The sequence below is a fragment of the Syngnathus floridae genome, chromosome 20 (assembly GCF_059516105.1).
Source record: "Syngnathus floridae isolate MCC-2025c chromosome 20, RoL_Sflo_1.0, whole genome shotgun sequence".
NCBI lineage: Eukaryota > Metazoa > Chordata > Actinopteri > Syngnathiformes > Syngnathidae > Syngnathus > Syngnathus floridae.
In genome coordinates, this window is record NC_142432.1 from 10,392,171 (window position 1) to 10,410,238 (window position 18,068).

At 45.7% G+C, this 18,068-nt stretch overlaps 2 protein-coding genes and 1 long non-coding RNA gene across 5 annotated transcripts; all 3 read left to right on the forward strand.

Moving 5' to 3' along the window:
- The first annotated feature begins 4,120 nt into the window (after window positions 1–4,120).
- LOC148381230 (janus kinase and microtubule-interacting protein 3-like) lies at window positions 4,121–8,865 on the forward strand. 3 transcript variants are annotated; one of them, XM_088363774.1, is made up of 7 exons: window positions 4,121–4,197; window positions 4,665–4,841; window positions 7,185–7,427; window positions 7,574–7,811; window positions 8,049–8,242; window positions 8,367–8,480; window positions 8,712–8,865. In XM_088363774.1, the coding sequence occupies exons 2-5, from the start codon at window positions 4,716–4,718 to the stop codon at window positions 8,054–8,056; spliced, it is 615 nt and encodes a 204-aa protein (XP_088219900.1). In that variant the 5' UTR covers window positions 4,121–4,197; window positions 4,665–4,715; the 3' UTR covers window positions 8,057–8,242; window positions 8,367–8,480; window positions 8,712–8,865. The 3 variants fall into 3 exon arrangements, with proteins under 3 accessions (XP_088219900.1, XP_088219901.1, XP_088219902.1); XM_088363775.1 differs by having other exon boundaries at window positions 4,122–4,197; window positions 7,574–7,790; window positions 8,712–8,863; XM_088363776.1 differs by lacking the exon at window positions 4,665–4,841 and having other exon boundaries at window positions 4,176–4,197; window positions 8,712–8,864.
- Window positions 8,866–10,364: 1,499 nt separating this feature from the next.
- On the forward strand, window positions 10,365–12,685 carry LOC148381231 (janus kinase and microtubule-interacting protein 3-like; the record flags this gene model as incomplete). Its single annotated transcript, XM_088364166.1, is given in 12 exon segments — window positions 10,365–10,448; window positions 10,450–10,482; window positions 10,597–10,680; window positions 10,903–10,965; window positions 11,052–11,150; window positions 11,244–11,341; window positions 11,423–11,477; window positions 11,598–11,663; window positions 11,725–11,793; window positions 11,870–11,947; window positions 12,004–12,237; window positions 12,317–12,685. Coding segments are annotated over 12 exon segments (1,080 nt in total), but the record flags the coding sequence as incomplete, so codon positions are not given.
- Window positions 12,686–13,814: 1,129 nt separating this feature from the next.
- LOC148381232 (uncharacterized) lies at window positions 13,815–16,402 on the forward strand. Its single transcript, XR_015854724.1, has 4 exons — window positions 13,815–14,302; window positions 14,480–14,526; window positions 14,650–14,727; window positions 16,292–16,402. It is a non-coding gene; the product is annotated as an uncharacterized LOC148381232 (long non-coding RNA).
- Window positions 16,403–18,068: the final 1,666 nt, after the last annotated feature.

The window sequence follows — 18,068 nt, forward strand, 5'->3', positions numbered from 1 at the left end:
AGTAGCCATAACATTTATGTTAAACACTTCCTATTTCATGTCTAACAGTACTTGATTTAACAAATAACCATAAATAAATACAGTGTGGGCACTGAAGTTAACATATGTGATTATACTGCCTAATCTGTCACGGAGTAGATTGTTGCAAAGTAATATAAGATCCAAAGTTGTAATTCAGAATAGTTTTCAAAAGAAGGCCATTAGAATTATATACAAGTCTGATTACCCTTAACATAACAACAAGCTATTAATTAAATCACAAATTCTTCAATTCAAAGATTTGGTAGATTATCAGACAAATAATGTCTAACAGTAATTGATTTAACACATCACGATAAGTAGATTGAGTGTGGGCACTCTCAAGTTAACAGATATGATTATACTGCCTAATCTGTTACAGAGTATGTTGTTGCCAAGTAATGTAGAATAGATCCAAAGTAGTAATCCAGAATAGTTTTGAAGAGGCCATTAGAATAATAAACAAATCTGATTACCTTGAACATAATAACAAGCTAAGTGTTTAATATGTCCTATGAAGTCAAAATTGGGCACCATCATGTGGTGAAATTTGGAATTGCATCACATCCAATTTTGCCTGGGAACAAACAGATTAAATAAATCTTAGTTTTGAATAAGCCACTCCTTCTCAAACAAGTAAACTCTGCCCATTTCGCGCAGTAGATGTTCTGTTAATATCTAGTATTTATACAAAGTCATAATTTAAATTGCTTTCAACCTTCATTCATCGGTTCAACCAACATTACTCGCTCTTATTACCAACTTGTATTGATTTAACTAAGCGTTTAATACTTCCTATCAGGTCTCAAGGCAAGATTTGGCAAAATACAATTTCAGCAAATCCAATTTTGCCAGGGAACAAAAATAGATTAAATAAACTAAATAAGTCTTCTTCCCATTAAATAAATCAGAAAAGTCTGTCTTGTAACCAGTCCTCTTCAAACAAGTAAAGTCTGCCCATTTTGTGCCGTAGATTTTGTGTCTATGCCTAGTATTTAAACAAAATCATAATTTAAACGACTTCTTTCCTTCATTCACTTTGGAAATTTGGAATTGCAGCAAATCGAATTTTGGCAGGGAACAAAAATAGATCAATTAAACTAAATAAGTCTTCTTCCCATTAAATAAATTAAAAAAGTCTGTCTTGTAACCAGTCCTTTTCAAACAAGTAAAGTCTGCCCATTTTGTGCCGTCGATTTTGTGTTAATGCCTAGTATTTATACAAAATCATAATTTAAAGGACTTCATTCCTTCATTCACTTTGGAAATTTGGAATTGCAGCACATCAAATTTTGCCTGGGAAGAAAAGTAGATTAAATAAATTTAATAAGTCTTACTACTTCCCATTAAATAAATTAAATACGTCTTACTTGTTCCCACTCCTTTACAAAAAAGTAGTTTAAAACGAGGTCCCTTCACTCAACCTTTAACCCTATTTATTCACCTTCTAGGCTAAGTGTTAAAGGCTAAGTGTTAAAGGCTAAGTGTTAAAGGCTAAGTGTTAGAGGCTAAGTGCCAGAGGCTAGGCGCCAGAGGCGAGTTTTTGTGGGCTGAAGTTTTAGTGGGGTTAGTGTGAATACAATCCAAAAGAATACAACAGAATACAATACAATAGAATATAATACATAGATTAAATTCAATAGCTCTTACTACTTCCCATTAAATAAATTAAATACGTCTTACTTGTTCCCAATCCTTTTCAAAAAAGTAGTTTAAAACGAGGGCCCTTCACTCAACCTTTAACCTCAACCCCGCACGTCACATTGTGTTGTATCTGTGAATGTTGGTTGTGGCCAAATGATAGTTTTCTTTCATTCGTTTAGGTTCCACGGTGTTTGTTGGCTATGTTTTCCACTGTCAGAAGGATGAAAATACAAAGTACAACGCTTGGACGTGGGCGAAGACGTCACCGGTGAGTCCTTCCTTCCTATTTATTTACCTTCTAGATGCTAGAGGCTAAGTGTTAGAGGCTAAGTGTTAGAGGCTAAGTGTTAAACACAATACGAACAACACAACGATACTGCACTGAACAACACGATACCGCACTGAGAAACACGATACCGCACTGAACAACACGATACCGCACTGAACAACACCATGCCGCACTGAACACCATGCCACACTGAACAACACCATCCCGCACTGAACAACACCATGCCGCACTAAACAACACCATGCCGCACTGAACAACACCATGCCTCACTGAACGACACCATGCCGCACTGAAAGACACCATGCCGCACTGAACGACACCATGTCGCACTGAAAGACACCATCCCGCACTGAACACCATGCCGCACTGAACAACACCATCCTGCACTGAACAACACCATCCCGCACTGAACAACACCATGCCGCACTGAACAACATTATGCCGCACTGAACATTATGCCGCACTGAACAACACCATGCCGCACTGAACAACACCATGCCGCACTGAACAACATTATGCCGCACTGAACAACACCATGCCGCACTATACAACACCATGCCGCACTGAACAACACCATGCCGCACTGAACAACATTATGCCGCACTGAACAACACCATGCCGCACTGAACAACACCATCCTGCACTGAACAACACCATTCCGCATTGAACACCATGCCGCACTGAACAACACCATCCCGCACTGAACAACACCATCCCGCACTGAACAACACCATGCCGCACTGAACAACATTATGCCGCACTGAACAACATTATGCCGCACTGAACAACACCATGCCGCACTGAACAACACCATGCCGCACTGAACAACACCATGCCGCACTGAACAACATTATAACGCACTGATCAACACCATCCCGCACTGAACAACACCATGCCGCACTAAACAACATTATGCCGCACTGAACAACATTATGCCGAAATGAACAACACCATGCCGCACTGAACAACACCATGCCGCACTGAACAACACCATGCCGCACTGAACAACACCATGCCGCACTGAACAACATTATGCCGCACTGAAAAACACCATGCCGCACTGAACAACACCATCCCGCACTGAACAACACCATGCCGCATTGAACAACACCATGCCGCACTGAACAACACCATCCTGCACTGAACAACACCATCCCGCACTGAACAACACCATTCCGCACTGAACAACATTATGGCGCACTGAACAACATTATGCCGCACTGAACAACACCATGCCGCACTGAACAACACCATGCCGCACTGAACAACACCATGCCGCACTGAACAACATTATGCCGCACTGAACAACATTATGCCGCACTGAACAACACCATGCCGCACTGAACAACACCAGGCCGCACTGAACAACACCATGCCGCACTGAACAACACGACGTCGCACTGAACAACACGACGCCGCACAGAACAACACGACGCCGCACAGAATAACACAATACCGCACAGAACAACACAATACCGCACAAACAGTTTTAGATAATATTACGTCGCAGTCATGTGACGCGGACATGACGTCAATAGGCGGAACTCACGGCAAAATTATAATCCGTGGGCGTGGCTTGCAACAGGAAGTAGGAAAGCGGCAGTTCTGGCAAACAAGACACAGCGGTTAGTAACACGATGACTAACAAGGCAAATATTTTTGTTTTCAGCTTGCAACTTGACCGTCTAGAGCGTACAAGGTAATTACAACTGTTTTTTTTTAGCCCTGAAAAGCGAGGGAGTGTGGCGTTTGGGAGGAATGTCGAACTCGGCGTCTGCTTCCAGCCACAGACGCCAAATTTCGACGATTATTTCGACTGGTCAACGGTTGTAAATTATTGCGTTGACTAAAAACTTTATTTAACTCTATTCTTAACTTTGCCGTTTCAGATATGCGGGTATTACACCGCGGAAATGACGTCAATAGGCTGAACTCTCGCCAAAATTCAAATCTGTGGGCGCAATGGCCTTGAGCGAGACACCGGATACAAACACGACGATTATCAACAGAAATATCTTTATTTTCCGCTTGCAAGTGGACCGTCTAGAGCGTACACGGTAAGTACAACTCATTGTGTTTAAAAAGATTTACGTTTGTGTAGTTTGCGTTGCGTTGTATCTGTGAATGTTGGTTGAGGCTAAATGTTAATGTTTAATTTCATTCCTTTAGGTTCCACGGTGTTTGTTGGCTGTATGTTTTCCACTGCAAGAAGAGGCTCGTATCATTGACCAGCAGGAGCTACAATGGTGAGTACCCCTTTCGTCTTCCATTTATGTTAAACACTTCCTATTTCATGTCTAACAGTACTCGATTTAACAAATAACCATAAATAAATACAGTGTGGGCAGTCACGTTAACATATGTGATTATCCTGCCTAATATGTTTATCACAAATATGTCACTAATCACTAATATGTTTATTTGTTTATCACAACACCTTTGGACCTTCAGCAATCGATTATTTACCTTCATCTACATAGAGACAGAACGATGGTGTCTTAAACATCTCATTCATTTCACCAAATAACTTCACGCAGGTGGATAACGGCCGTCTCGGTCACGCTATGTTGCGTGATGCAGTTTTGAAGAACCAAATGCATTTATTCAATGACTAAGTCAAGCTAGTTCTATGTTTATGATGTTGTAAGTTACGGTACCGATTGAAGTTGAGTTCGAAGCCAGTGGAAAACAGCGCTGCGTTTGTGCTCTCCAGGTACAAATGTTGTGATCTCTGACTGACGACCGGGCGAGACTCGAGTAAGAGATGTCCAAACGAGCTCCGGCAGGGCGGGCCAAGGCGGAGCGAACGGACGCCCTTCAGGCCGCCAATGACGAGCTGAGAACCAAACTGATGGACGTCCAGTTAGAACTTCAGCAGGAGAAGAACAAGGTGAAAACCTCAACAGACAGACACTGCCTGCCTCCCTGCCTGCCTCCCTGCCTGCCTCCCTGCCTGCCTCCCTCCCTCCCAGTTTTCCCGATGTAGATTAGACATGCGTGTGCCATGACTGTGTCAGCCTACATCAACAAATGCACCGAGGACGTCAGCACCACTAAGAATATCATCACCCGGGGCAACCAACGACCCTGGATGACTGAGGAGGTACGTCAAACGCTACGAGCGCGGAACTCTGCCTTCAAGTCTGGCGACAAGGAGACACTGAGGACAGCGAGAGCCAACTTGAACCGTGCCATCAGGATAGCGAAGCGAGACCGCAGTCGAAAATTTCAGGATCGTTTCCACGACGTCAAAAACATCAGGAGTATGTGGCAAGGCATACGGGCGATTACAGACTACAACTCACCCTCCCCCCCCCCGGTGGGTGTAGTTGATGCTGACTTTCTAAATGGTCTAAATAACTTCTTTGGGAGGTTCGAGGCACTAAACGGCACTCCAGCAGTTAAAACTGTCCCCCATCAGGAAGAGGAGGTACTCTGCCTTGACTCCGCCGATGTGTTGAAGACCCTGAGGAGAGTCAACCCCTGTAAGGCCCCTGGCCCCGACAACATTCCTGGGCGTGTGTTCAGGGAATGTGCAAGTCATCTGGCTGGGGTCATCACAGACATTTTTAACACCTCGCTGGGCCAAGCCACAGTGCCGGCGTGCTTTAAGACTGCCTCCATCATTCCGGTGCCGAAGAAACCTCAAATCACCTCATTTAATGATTACCGGCCTGTTGCACTGACTCCGGTTATGATGAAGTGCTTCGAAAGGCTGCTTAAAGGTCACATCGTTTCCAGACTCCCCCTATTATTTGACCCGTTCCAGTTTGCCGACCGGCAAAACCGCTCCACTCAGGACGCCATCTCCTCCGTTCTTCACCTGAGCCTGGCTCACCTGGAGGAGAAGAACACCCATGTGCGGAGGCTGTTCCTGGACTTCAGCTCAGCGTTTAACACCATCATCCCACAGCATCTGGTAGGAAAATTGGAACACCTGGGCTTCAACACCCCCCTTCGCAACTGGCTGCTAGACTTCCTCACCAACAGACCTCAGTCAGTCCGGGTCGGACAGAACACCTCTGATGTCATCACCCTCAGCACAGGCTCCCTTCAGGGCTGCGTCCTGAGCCCCCTGCTGTGCACCCTGATGACACACGACTGCGTCCTCAGGTTCACCACCAATCACATCGTGAAGTCAGCAGACGACACAACGGTGGTGGGGCTCATCAGAGACAACAACGACCTGGACTACAGAGAGGAGGTGGAGCAGCTGGTGGGCTGGTGCAGAGAAAACAGCCTGATCCTGAATGAGGAGAAGATGAAGGAGATCATCGTCGACTTCAGGAAAAAACAGCCTCACCACGCTCCACTGATCATCAACAGCTCAGCTGTGGAGGTGGTCAGCACCACCAAATTCCTGGGGGTCCACATCACAGAAGACCTCACCTGGACTATGAACACTACGGCACTGGTCAAGAGGGCACAGAAGCGCTTGTACTTCCTGCGGAGGATGAGGAGAGCCCACCTGCCCCCACCCATCATGAGGACGTTCTACAGGAGCACCATAGAGAGCATTCTGACAAGCTGTCTCTCTGTGTGGTGTGGAGGCTGCACCGCCTCCGATTGGAAGAACGTGAGGAGAGTGGTGAGGACAGCAGAGAGGATCATAGGGGCTCCTCTTCCCTCCATTCAGGACATTTCATCTCAGCGCTGCATGTCCCGTGCCCGTAACATCATCAATGACCCATCACACCCCCACCATGGACTGTTCTCCCTGCTGCCCTCTGGGAAGAGGTTTGCAGCATCCGCTGCAGGTCCACCAGGTTCTGCAACAGCTTTTTCCCTGCTGTCATCAGACTGTTGAACACTAGAACTGTTGAGCTCTAAACTGAACTCTGCATCACACATTCACAGAACTGTACTTTATGACACTACGGACCTCTATCTTGCACTATCTCGCACTACCAACTTTACTGAACTTGTATAAACCCTTTAAATAGAAGTTTAATACATGGTTTAGCATTCCTCTGCACACTCTTGAATACTGTTTTGCCTACTTGCACTATTGCATAATTATCACTGCTGCACTTTATACTTATTTTTAATATATATATATATATATATATATATAGTATATATGTATATATATATATTTTCATAGGATATGTTACTTCTATTCAACTGCAATATCACTACTTTGTTGTAAGACGTATGCAACGGAATTTCGTTTTGTATGCACCATGTGCAGACAAGATGACAATAAAGTTTGTCTAAGTCTAAGTCATGTCAGGTCAGCTGTCTGGAGAGAGAGAGAAGTCAGGACCTGCGGGCGGAGCACCACCGTGCCACCGCCGCCATGACGGAACTCAAAAGCAAACTCCATGAGGAGAAGCAGAAAGAGTTAGCCATTACCAGGGAGACATTACTGCGGCAGCATAAAATGGAGCTGATGAGAGTGATCAAAATCAAAGATGGAGAGATCCAGCGACTGAATGCCTTGGTCCTCAGCCTGAGGGACGGCTCCATGGACAAGGTGATCCGCTCTATCCGTGTCTGACTATCCGCACGCCACGTCGGGCTTCGATGCGGCCGCTACCGTATTGTGTAGCTTGTCCCCAGTAAGCGTCGCGGCGCTCCGTTGCGGTCTCAACGGCCCGGTGTGGCGCAATGTCTGCTCAGGTGAGGAGGGGGGGCGCTTTGCTGGCGGAGGTGGAGGAGACGCGGCGGTGTCGGGAGACCGAGCGGTGTCGCCTCCACCAGGAGCGCGGAAGAAGCCCTGGCAGCGGCCCAGCAGGCCTGGCAGTCCCGAGCGGCCGAGCTCCGATCGGCTCATCACCAGCATCGGGAGGAGCTGAGCCGAACCAAGAGAGACTGCGAGAGGGAGATCCGCCGACTGGTAGGACTGATCAGATGCGCGGTGCGTGGCTATGTTCCCAATTTCGTTGTATACCTGCAGTGCAATGACACCTAAGGCATTCTATTCTATTCTATTTCACAAGAAGAAAATGTCCGGTTGCTCGCTTCGCTTTTGTCACAGCAAAGGTGTTCTAGTCGATTCAAGAAAAAAATTGGCCGGTTGCTCTCTTTGTTTTTGTCACAATTCTGGCAAATGAGTTTGCCCGCCTGCCTGAGCGCTCCCCGTTTGTACATCCAGACGGATGAGATCAAGCTGAAAGACAGAGCGGTTAGTGTTTTGGATGAAGCCCTGGGGCCGGCCACGTCCACCGCCTTCAGCTGCAGACTCAGGCTGCCGAGCAGCAGATCGCTGCCCTGAGGGATTCCCAAAGGGCGGGCCTAAACTACCCTGGAAGTGGGGTCAACGCCGCTACTAGCAATCCTCTTCATTGCGTAAGCCACCTCATCACACACTTGCAGTACGCATGACTTAGTTCGTTGCTGGAGGAAGGTAGCACAAAAACAGTTTTGAACTTTGAACGAGTGCTTGTGTGTGTGTGTTGCGGGGCGTTTTCAGTCTCAGGAGGATCGGGACACGCGACGGTTTCATCTGAAAATCGCTGAGCTCAGCGCAGTCATCAGGAAACTGGAGGATCGAAACGCCCTGCTTTCTGAAGAGCGCAATGAACTGGTAATTTATTGACGGCACGCTTGAAGGTTTGCGCTACGTTTGATGCGCGCCATCCAGCGAGGCACCCATTGCGCTTGCTTATTAGTTGAGCGGCGCGGCGAGTCGGTTGCCTGGTAGATGTCTTTTATTGGGAGCCAAAGCCACGATTCCGTTCAAACCGATGCAAAAGGAATGGATACGTTCTGGCCCGCGTGTTGTGCGTCTTTCACATCCCGCACTTCATGCTTGCAGCTAAAGCGACTGAGAGAAACAGAAAGCCAGTTTCTGCCACTCCTGTACAAAAACAAACGCCTGAGCAGGAAGAATGAAGAACTCTCGCTGGTGCTGTGTCGCCTTGAAAACAAAGTGCGCTTTGTCACCCAGGAGAACGAGGAGATGGCAAGCTTGGTAAGTCGACGCGGACAACGGCGGCGTGCCAACAGAGTCCACTGCATTTGTGTTCCACAGAGAAGGCCTAGTTCGCTCAATGACCTGGACCGCGGTTGCGGCCAGCAGGACGGTGAAATGGAGTTCCTTCAAGTTGTGGAGCAGCGGCACATCATCGACGACTTGTCCAAGGTCTTCAGGCAGGCGACTCGGTGCACGTACGGCAGCGCCGCGCTCGCTCGCTGTCGCCAGGAAACCTTTTCCGTCCAAAGCTTGGCCGGCGGCCGCCATCCAAAAAATTGGCCCCTTAAATTCCGACCTTTCAAGCAGGAGCATTGTGCGCACGCGTTTGAACACGCTTTAGACTTGTTTTGCCGTTTTCAGCAGCTCAAAGCTCCCGTTTTGTCAGCGCCTTTCCCACTCGCTGTGCGCTGAAAACGACGGACTTGCCCGGCTGCTCAGCCCGTCAACCATGAGCCGCGAGCGCGACGTCATTGTCCGTAGGCAGCTAGTGGCAAAATGCACCCTGTTAGAGTTGCGCTCGCTCCAACTTATTTTGCAAGAACCACACGGGAGACAAGTAAGTTCTTTTGGACACCTGCAGGTGGAGAGTCCATCCGTTGTACGAATGAAGTCTGACTCTCGGCTCCTGCACGAGCATTTTAATTAAGAGAAACAGGGTGGGTGTAAGAGTGGATTGAATAGAGGAAGCCCTTGACCTCTAGTCAAAACATAGCAAGGGGTGTTTTACGACTTTGTGTAGGAAGGGATAAGCGATAGGGATAAATAAGGGATAAATAATATTATTTATTACAGGTCGCAGTCAAAGTCAAAGCAACACAATGATACGATAAAGATAATCTGGAAAACCCTGACACACCCTGTAGTTGTCACTTTTGGAAAAGACGAGCGTCCCTCCAATCATCGCCGGTGACGTGTTTTTCAGGCTCTGGAGACAGGAGCTCATGTCAGAAATGTCATTGTGAGTCGCGTTTGTTTCTGCGCCGGAGCCGTTCGTTCCCTTTGCATCCAAAGAATCTCAAAGGCGGATTATTTGTGTCGACAGGAGAGAGATTTGCTGCTACGATACCGACGTCGAGAATCTCTGAGGAGGAACAAAGCGTGAGGTCCTGCAAGGTGAGTCTGTTTGTTTGCGGCTGCTTGGTGTTGCGCAAGATGAAATGGCCTTTTTCTCGCTATCGTTCCTCTCGTCGATTCATCGTGAGGTGTCGCTTCAGTTTGTTCAGAGAGATGTTTGCTTCCGCGCCCGCAGGTCATCGAAACATTTTACGGCTACGACGAAGACGTGTTGGTGGACTCGGACGGATCGTCCTTGTCTTTTCACACCGACAGAACCCCCGACACGGAACCCGAAGAGGTAGCCCGCCATTTCTGCCAGCGTATTGGCACCAAACATTCCTCTTCAGCCTGGAATCGGACTCGTCTTTGCGTCGCGGGTGCTTTGTCGCCGGTCTGACTGATTCTGGTACTAGTGCTGTGTTGCATTGGTGTGTGCATGAAGAGGCGGAGCTTCGCTACCGCCAGCTGACGCAAGAATATCAAGCGCTGCAACGAGCCTACGCTCTGCTAGCCCAGACCAGCGAAAGGGGACTACGACGCCGAGAAGGAGATCAAGGTGGCGCCCCTTCCCGCAACCCCCGGCCGGGTCGCAGCCTCCCCGTTCTCACCCAGCCTCGGGTGTTCTCTGGTCTGAAAGGAGGAGGAGGAGCCTCCCTCCTCCTCCTTTCAGACCAGAGAAAAGCTGATGGTAGAAATGGGTCACTATCAAAGCAGAGTAGCAGATCTGGAGTCAGCGCTGAAGCAACAAGGACAGGTAAGCTCATCAATGAGCACACCTTTTTCTCAGACAAAATAGCTACATTCTTCAGTCACTCATCCGTCTGGCATTACTGGACCAACCCCCCCCCCCCCCCCCCCCCCGAACGTGGCTGGGAAAATGCGGAGAAAAGCAAATGTCATTTTCCAGTCAACCAAAGAATTTGTGGATGAAAATGACACAACATTCCAAAGCTGTCCACGCGTTTGTCTCTTCTAGAATGTCAAGTGGGTGGAGGAGAAGCAGCTGCTGCGTCAGAGCAATCAGCAGTTGGCCGAAAAGGTGACGGAAAGAAAGGCGCTGGGCGGAGTCGCTTGGCGTCACACCTGTCGGGAAGCCCCGCAGATGAGGTCTGACTGTCTTTTCAGGTCAGGCGGATGGAGGCGGAAGAAGCGCGTCTGAAAGAGCACATCCAGGATATCCGAGACCAAAACGAACTGCTTGAGTTCCGCATCCTGGAGCTGGAGGTGGGAAGACTCGCACAAGCGTGTTGAGGCCAGAGATGTGACGGACGGACGGACGGACGGACGGACGGACGGATGCATGCCTCTGCCTTTCAGGAGAGGGAGTGGCGCTCCCCCGTCTTGAAGTTTCTGCAAGTCCGTTTCCCAGACGGCCTCAGCCCTTTGCAGATCTACTGCGAGGCCGAGGGCGTGAGCGTACGTAAGGCGTCCCTCGCAACCCTAACCTTAACCCGAGGTCCCAGAACACCTTACATTGCTCCTTGCGCCTTTCCCCCGGACATCGTCATCAGTGATCTGATGAAGAAGCTGGACATCCTGGGCTATAACGCCGTAAGTGTATGTCGAACTCCTTATGTTCGCACTCCACGAGACTCGGCGGCTCAAATGTGACTTTTGGAAGGCTTTGCGCTGAAAGAAGCTTGTTGACGCTGTGCCTTTGGGCTCTTGCAGAATCTCACCAACGAGGAGCAGGTGGTCGTGATTCACGCCAGGACCCTTCTCACCCTAGCCGAGAAGGTAACGCGCACGTCCACGCACGCTCTCGCATTCTGCTTATGTGACAGCAGCCTTTCCTCAGTGGTTAGAATACATCAAAGTGACCAAGTCAGCACTTCAACAGAAGATGTTGGACATTGAAAGTGAGAAGGTAGACAGACACGCGACATCAGCCAAGGGGAACTCCGGCAATGTGCCCCAACAATTCTGACCTTGAGCTGTGCTAGGATATGTTCTGCAAGCAGAAGGGCTACCTGGATGAAGAGTTGGACTTCAGGAAGTGTTCCATGGACCAGGCTCATAAGGTAAGCCGCCCTCAAATCTCCCGCCGGACCACTGATGGACGAGGATTGCGGCCCAGAGGATCCTGGAGCTGGAGGCCATGTTGTACGAGGCGCTACCGCAGCGGGACTGCCCCGCCACGGACGGCGAAAAAGCCAGCCACGCTGGCGTGAATGACGTGCTGACGGCGGATCAGAGAGAAGAGCTTAGGAGCGCCGTGGACCAATGGAAGCGAGCCCTGATGTGCGAGTTGAGGGAGCGCGACGCTTGCATCCTCCAAGAGAGAATGGATCTGCTGCACAGCGCGCAACAGGTAAGGGCCCAAAGCCAGCCCGGCACTTACTTGCACGCTTACTGGCTTTTGAATGCCACTTTCCATTTGTCCGTCCTAGAGGAACAAAGAGCTGAAAGAATTCATCGAAGCTCAGAAGAGACAAATCAAACAATTGGAGGAGAAGTTTCTGTTTCTCTTTCTATTCTTCTCCTTGGCCTTCATTCTGTGGCCCTAACACCAGCTGGTGAGTGAGCTCCAGCGGCACCGCACTCGACACCTCCGATACACTGCCAGCCGGTCTCAGACGTTGGCGGACGCTCCGATGCCAACGTATACCCCCCGCCACGGTGACAGAGGCACCGCGTCACACCGGCGCTCATCCAATCAGAAGGCAGGAAAAGCAAATTCACATGCAGGGCACTTTTGAACCAGAAGAGAGCGCCACAAAAAACGGTTGTTGCCCCAAACGCGCACTAAAAAGGGTCAGAATAACAAGAGTCCCACTGGCCAGCCGGGGCCACCCGTCCAGCTGTTTCTTCAGGGGGGAAAAAAATTGGAGTCACCGGTGAGTACATTTTGCATTTAGCTCTGCTTTTCTGCTTCTGTCTTCAAGTGTGTGGCATCCTGCGATCAAAGATTCAGCCAACCCCAAAGCGGTTGACCTCAACGTCCCACCACCATGCCTACCAGAGCAGGTGACGTGATGCTTTGGACATCCTTCCGTCTCAGATGCCCAAAAGTACTCTTTGCCACATCTGCGGCAATACGGTGTCTTTTCAAAGGTGCAAATAAATCCAGCGTGGGCGGAACACGCACGTCTTCGGTTTTTCCCGCTTTGTTTGTGTGACAGCTGTTGTGAAAATTTTATACAAATAAAGTTGTATAGTACAGGTTTGGCCAAGCCGCAACTCCCGAACCGCATGCGGCTCTTTTATGTTCATATCAACATTTGTGTGTGTGTGTGTGGGGGGGGGGGGGTTGTGCGTGTTGGCTTCACTTGAGTTCAATTTGGTATTTTGGTCAAAAGCGCATGTGGTGAAATTCCACAAAGTAGGATGGGCAAACACATTTCTTTAAACTATGAGTGTCAATTGGGCTCTCGAAATGGCAGGGAAAAGATGCACAGCAAAACGAAAATACGTAGATGAACACAGGACGTTTTAATCAGAGTGGGAAAGTTTCTATTTTTTGTTGAACGTGATGGCAAACCATTCTGCCTGATATGTCAGACCTCAGCGAATTTCAAAGATTCAAATCTTCAGCGCCATGCACTTCAGCTCACTCCATGCTAACATTGATCAGGCGTCGAACCCGCATCATCATGCTTAAGAGGTGGCCATGCTAACCAGTGCGCCATTATGTCAACGCATAATAACTAAGTCTACTGGTCAAAACAGCGGTTACTATATGACGTCGCTACGTCGTGGTCACGTGACGCAGACAAGACGTCAATGGACGTGGGCAGAGTTAACTTGTTTAAAAGGGAGTAGGCAGAAGAAATATTTAATTTATTTAAATCTATTTTGAGTGCACACCATTATGCCAATGCATAACAACTGTAAATCTACTAAACAAAACAGCGGTTGCTATATGACATCTGCCACGTCGTGGTCACGTGACATACGTGACGTCGATGGGCGTAACTTTCGCCGGAATTCAAATCCGCGGGGAGAGTTAACTTGTTTAAAAGAGAGTGGGCAGAAGAATTATTTAATTTATTTAAATCTATTTGGTGTGTGCGCCTTTATGTCAATGCATAACAACTGTAAGTCTACTAAACAAAACAGCGGTTGCTATATGACGTCTGCCACGTCGTGGTCACGTGACGCGGACGTGACGTCGACGCCTACTTTACATCCCACCGATCACAGGACCCCTCGGCTGCATAACCGTGCCCCCTTCCCAACCAATCGGATTTGCTATACGCGAAAACGACGCCAATGGAAAGAGCTTCCGCCCAAATTTAAATCCGTGGGCGTGGCTCGCAGCAGGAAGTAGGAAAATGGCGGCGATGTTGACAAAGACACAGCGGATGGTAACATACGACTAACAAGAGAAATATTTTTATTTTCTGCTTGCAACTGGACCGTCCAGAGCGTACACGGTAAGTACAACTCATCGTTTTTAAAAAGAAGTACTTTTGTTGCCCTGAAAAGCGAGTGAGCGTGGCGTTTGTGGGGGACGTCGAATTTCGACGATTCTTTCTGGTCAACGGTTGTAAATGATTGTGTTGATTAAAAAAGAAAACTTGATGTAACTCTACTTTTAACTGCCGTTTCAGATAGATTTGGAATTGCATCACATCCAATTTTGCCTAGAGCGTACACGGTAAGTAACACTCGTTGTGTTTAAGGAGATTTACGTTTGTAATAGCAGAAGTGTAGCCGCGTTGCGTTGTACGTGTGAATGTTGGTCCGGGCGAAATGTTAATGTTTAATTTCATTCCTTTAGGTTCCACGGTGTTTGTTGGCTGCAAGTTTTCCACTGCAAGAAGAGGCTCATATCATTGACCAGGAGCGAGCTACAATGGTGAGTAGCCATAACATTTATGTTAAACACTTCCTATTTCATGTCTAACAGTACTTGATTTAACAAATAACCATAAATAAATACAGTGTGGGCACTGAAGTTAACATATGTGATTATACTGCCTAATCTGTCACCGAGTAGATTGTTGCAAAGTAATATAAGATCCAAAGTTGTAATTCAGAATAGTTTTCAAAAGAAGGCCATTAGAATTATATACAAGTCTGATTACCCTGAACAAGCTATTAATTAAATCACAAATTCTTCAATTCAAAGATTTGGTAGATTATCAGACAAATAATGTCTAACAGTAATTGATTTAACACATCACGATAAGTAGATTGAGTGTGGGCACTCTCAAGTTAACATATGTGATTATACTGCCTAATCTGTTACAGAGTATGTTGTTGCCAAGTAATGTAGAATAGATCCAAAGTAGTAATCCAGAATAGTTTTGAAGAGGCCATTAGAATAATAAACAAATCTGATTACCTTGAACATAATAACAAGCTAAGTGTTTAATATGTCCTATGAAGTCAAAATTGGGCACCATCATGTGGTGAAATTTGGAATTGCATCACATCCAATTTTGCCTGGGAACAAACAGATTACATAAATCTTAGTTTTGAATAAGCCACTCCTTCTCAAACAAGTAAACTCTGCCCATTTTGCGCAGTAGATGTTCTGTTAATATCTAGTATTTATACAAAGTCATAATTTAAATTGCTTTCAACCTTCATTCATCGGTTCAACCAACATTACTCGCTTTTATTACCAACTTGTATTGATTTAACTAAGCGTTTAATACTTCCTATCAGGTCTCAAATCGAGATTTGGCAAAATACAATTTCAGCAAATCCAATTTTGCCAGGGAACAAAAATAGATTAAATAAACTAAATAAGTCCTCTTCCCATTAAATAAATCAGAAAAGTCTGTCTTGTAACCAGTCCTCTTCAAACAAGTAAAGTCTGCCCATTTTGTGCCGTAGATTTTGTGTCTATGCCTAGTATTTAAACAAAATCATAATTTAAACGAGTTCTTTCCTTCATTCACTTTGGAAATTTGGAATTGCAGCAAATCGAATTTTGGCAGGGAACAAAAATAGATCAATTAAACTAAATAAGTCTTCTTCCCATTAAATAAATTAAAAAAGTCTGTCTTGTAACCAGTCCTTTTCAAACAAGTAAAGTCTGCCCATTTTGTGCCGTCGATTTTGTGTTAATGCCTAGTATTTATACAAAATCATAATTTAAAGGACTTCATTCCTTCATTCACTTTGGAAATTTGGAATTGCAGCACATCAAATTTTGCCTGGGAAGAAAAGTAGATTAAATAAATTTAATAAGTCTTACTACTTCCCATTAAATAAATTAAATACGTCTTACTTGTTCCCACTCCTTTTCAAAACAGTAGTTTAAAACGAGGGCCCTTCACTCAATCTTTAACCTCAACCCCGCACGTTGTGTTGTATCTGTGAATGTTGGTTGTGGCCAAATGATAGTTTTCTTTCATTCGTTTAGGTTCCAAGAAAACTTGATGTAACTCTACTTTTAACTGCCGTTTCAGATAAGCGGGTATTACGTCGCAGTCAAATGCCGCGGATATGACGTAATTGCCCGAACCTCCGCCAAAATTCAAATCTGTTGGCGCGATGGCCGTGAGCCACTGAGCAGCGACGATTATCAACAGAAATATCTTTATTTTCTGCTTGCAACTGGACCGTCTAGAGCGTACACGGTAAGTAACACTCATTGTGTTTAAGGAGATTTACGTTTGTAATAGCAGAAGTGTAGCCGCGTTGCGTTGTACGTGTGAAAATTGGTCGAGGCGAAATGTTAATGTTTAATTTCATTCCTTTAGGTTCCACGGTGTTTGTTGGCTGCAAGTTTTCCACTGCAAGAAGAGGCTCGTATCATTGACCAGGAGCGAGCTACAATGGTGAGTAGCCATAACATTTATGTTAAACACTTCCTATTTCATGTCTAACAGTACTTGATTTAACAAATAACCATAAATAAATACAGTGTGGGCACTGAAGTTAACATATGTGATTATACTGCCTAATCTGTCACGGAGTAGATTGTTGCAAAGTAATATAAGATCCAAAGTTGTAATTCAGAATAGTTTTCAAAAGAAGGCCATTAGAATTATATACAAGTCTGATTACCCTGAACAAGCTATTAATTAAATCACAAATTCTTCAATTCAAAGATTTGGTAGATTATCAGACAAATAATGTCTAACAGTAATTGATTTAACACATCACGATAAGTAGATTGAGTGTGGGCACTCTCAAGTTAACATATGTGATTATACTGCCTAATCTGTTACAGAGTATGTTGTTGCCAAGTAATGTAGAATAGATCCAAAGTAGTAATCCAGAATAGTTTTGAAGAGGCCATTAGAATGATAAACAAATCTGATTACCTTGAACATAATAACAAGCTAAGTGTTTAATATGTCCTATGAAGTCAAAATTGGGCACCATCATGTGGTGAAATTTGGATTTGCATCACATCCAATTTTGCCTGGGAACAAACAGATTACATAAATCTTAGTTTTGAATAAGCCACTCCTTCTCAAACAAGTAAACTCTGCCCATTTTGCGCAGTAGATGTTCTGTTAATATCTAGTATTTATACAAAGTCATAATTTAAATTGCTTTCAACCTTCATTCATCGGTTCAACCAACATTACTCGCTCTTATTACCAACTTGTATTGATTTAACTAAGCGTTTAATACTTCCTATCAGGTCTCAAATCGAGATTTGGCAAAATACAATTTCAGCAAATCCAATTTTGCCAGGGAACAAAAATAGATTAAATAAACTAAATAAGTCCTCTTCCCATTAAATAAATCAGAAAAGTCTGTCTTGTAACCAGTCCTCTTCAAACAAGTAAAGTCTGCCCATTTTGTGCCGTAGATTTTGTGTCTATGCCTAGTATTTAAACAAAATCATAATTTAAACGACTTCTTTCCTTCATTCACTTTGGAAATTTGGAATTGCAGCAAATCGAATTTTGGCAGGGAACAAAAATAGATCAATTAAACTAAATAAGTCTTCTTCCCATTAAATAAATTAAAAAAGTCTGTCTTGTAACCAGTCCTTTTCAAACAAGTAAAGTCTGCCCATTTTGTGCCGTCGATTTTGTGTTAATGCCTAGTATTTATACAAAATCATAATTTAAAGGACTTCATTCCTTCATTCACTTTGGAAATTTGGAATTGCAGCACATCAAATTTTGCCTGGGAAGAAAAGTAGATTAAATAAATTTAATAAGTCTTACTACTTCCCATTAAATAAATTAAATACGTCTTACTTGTTCCCACTCCTTTTCAAAA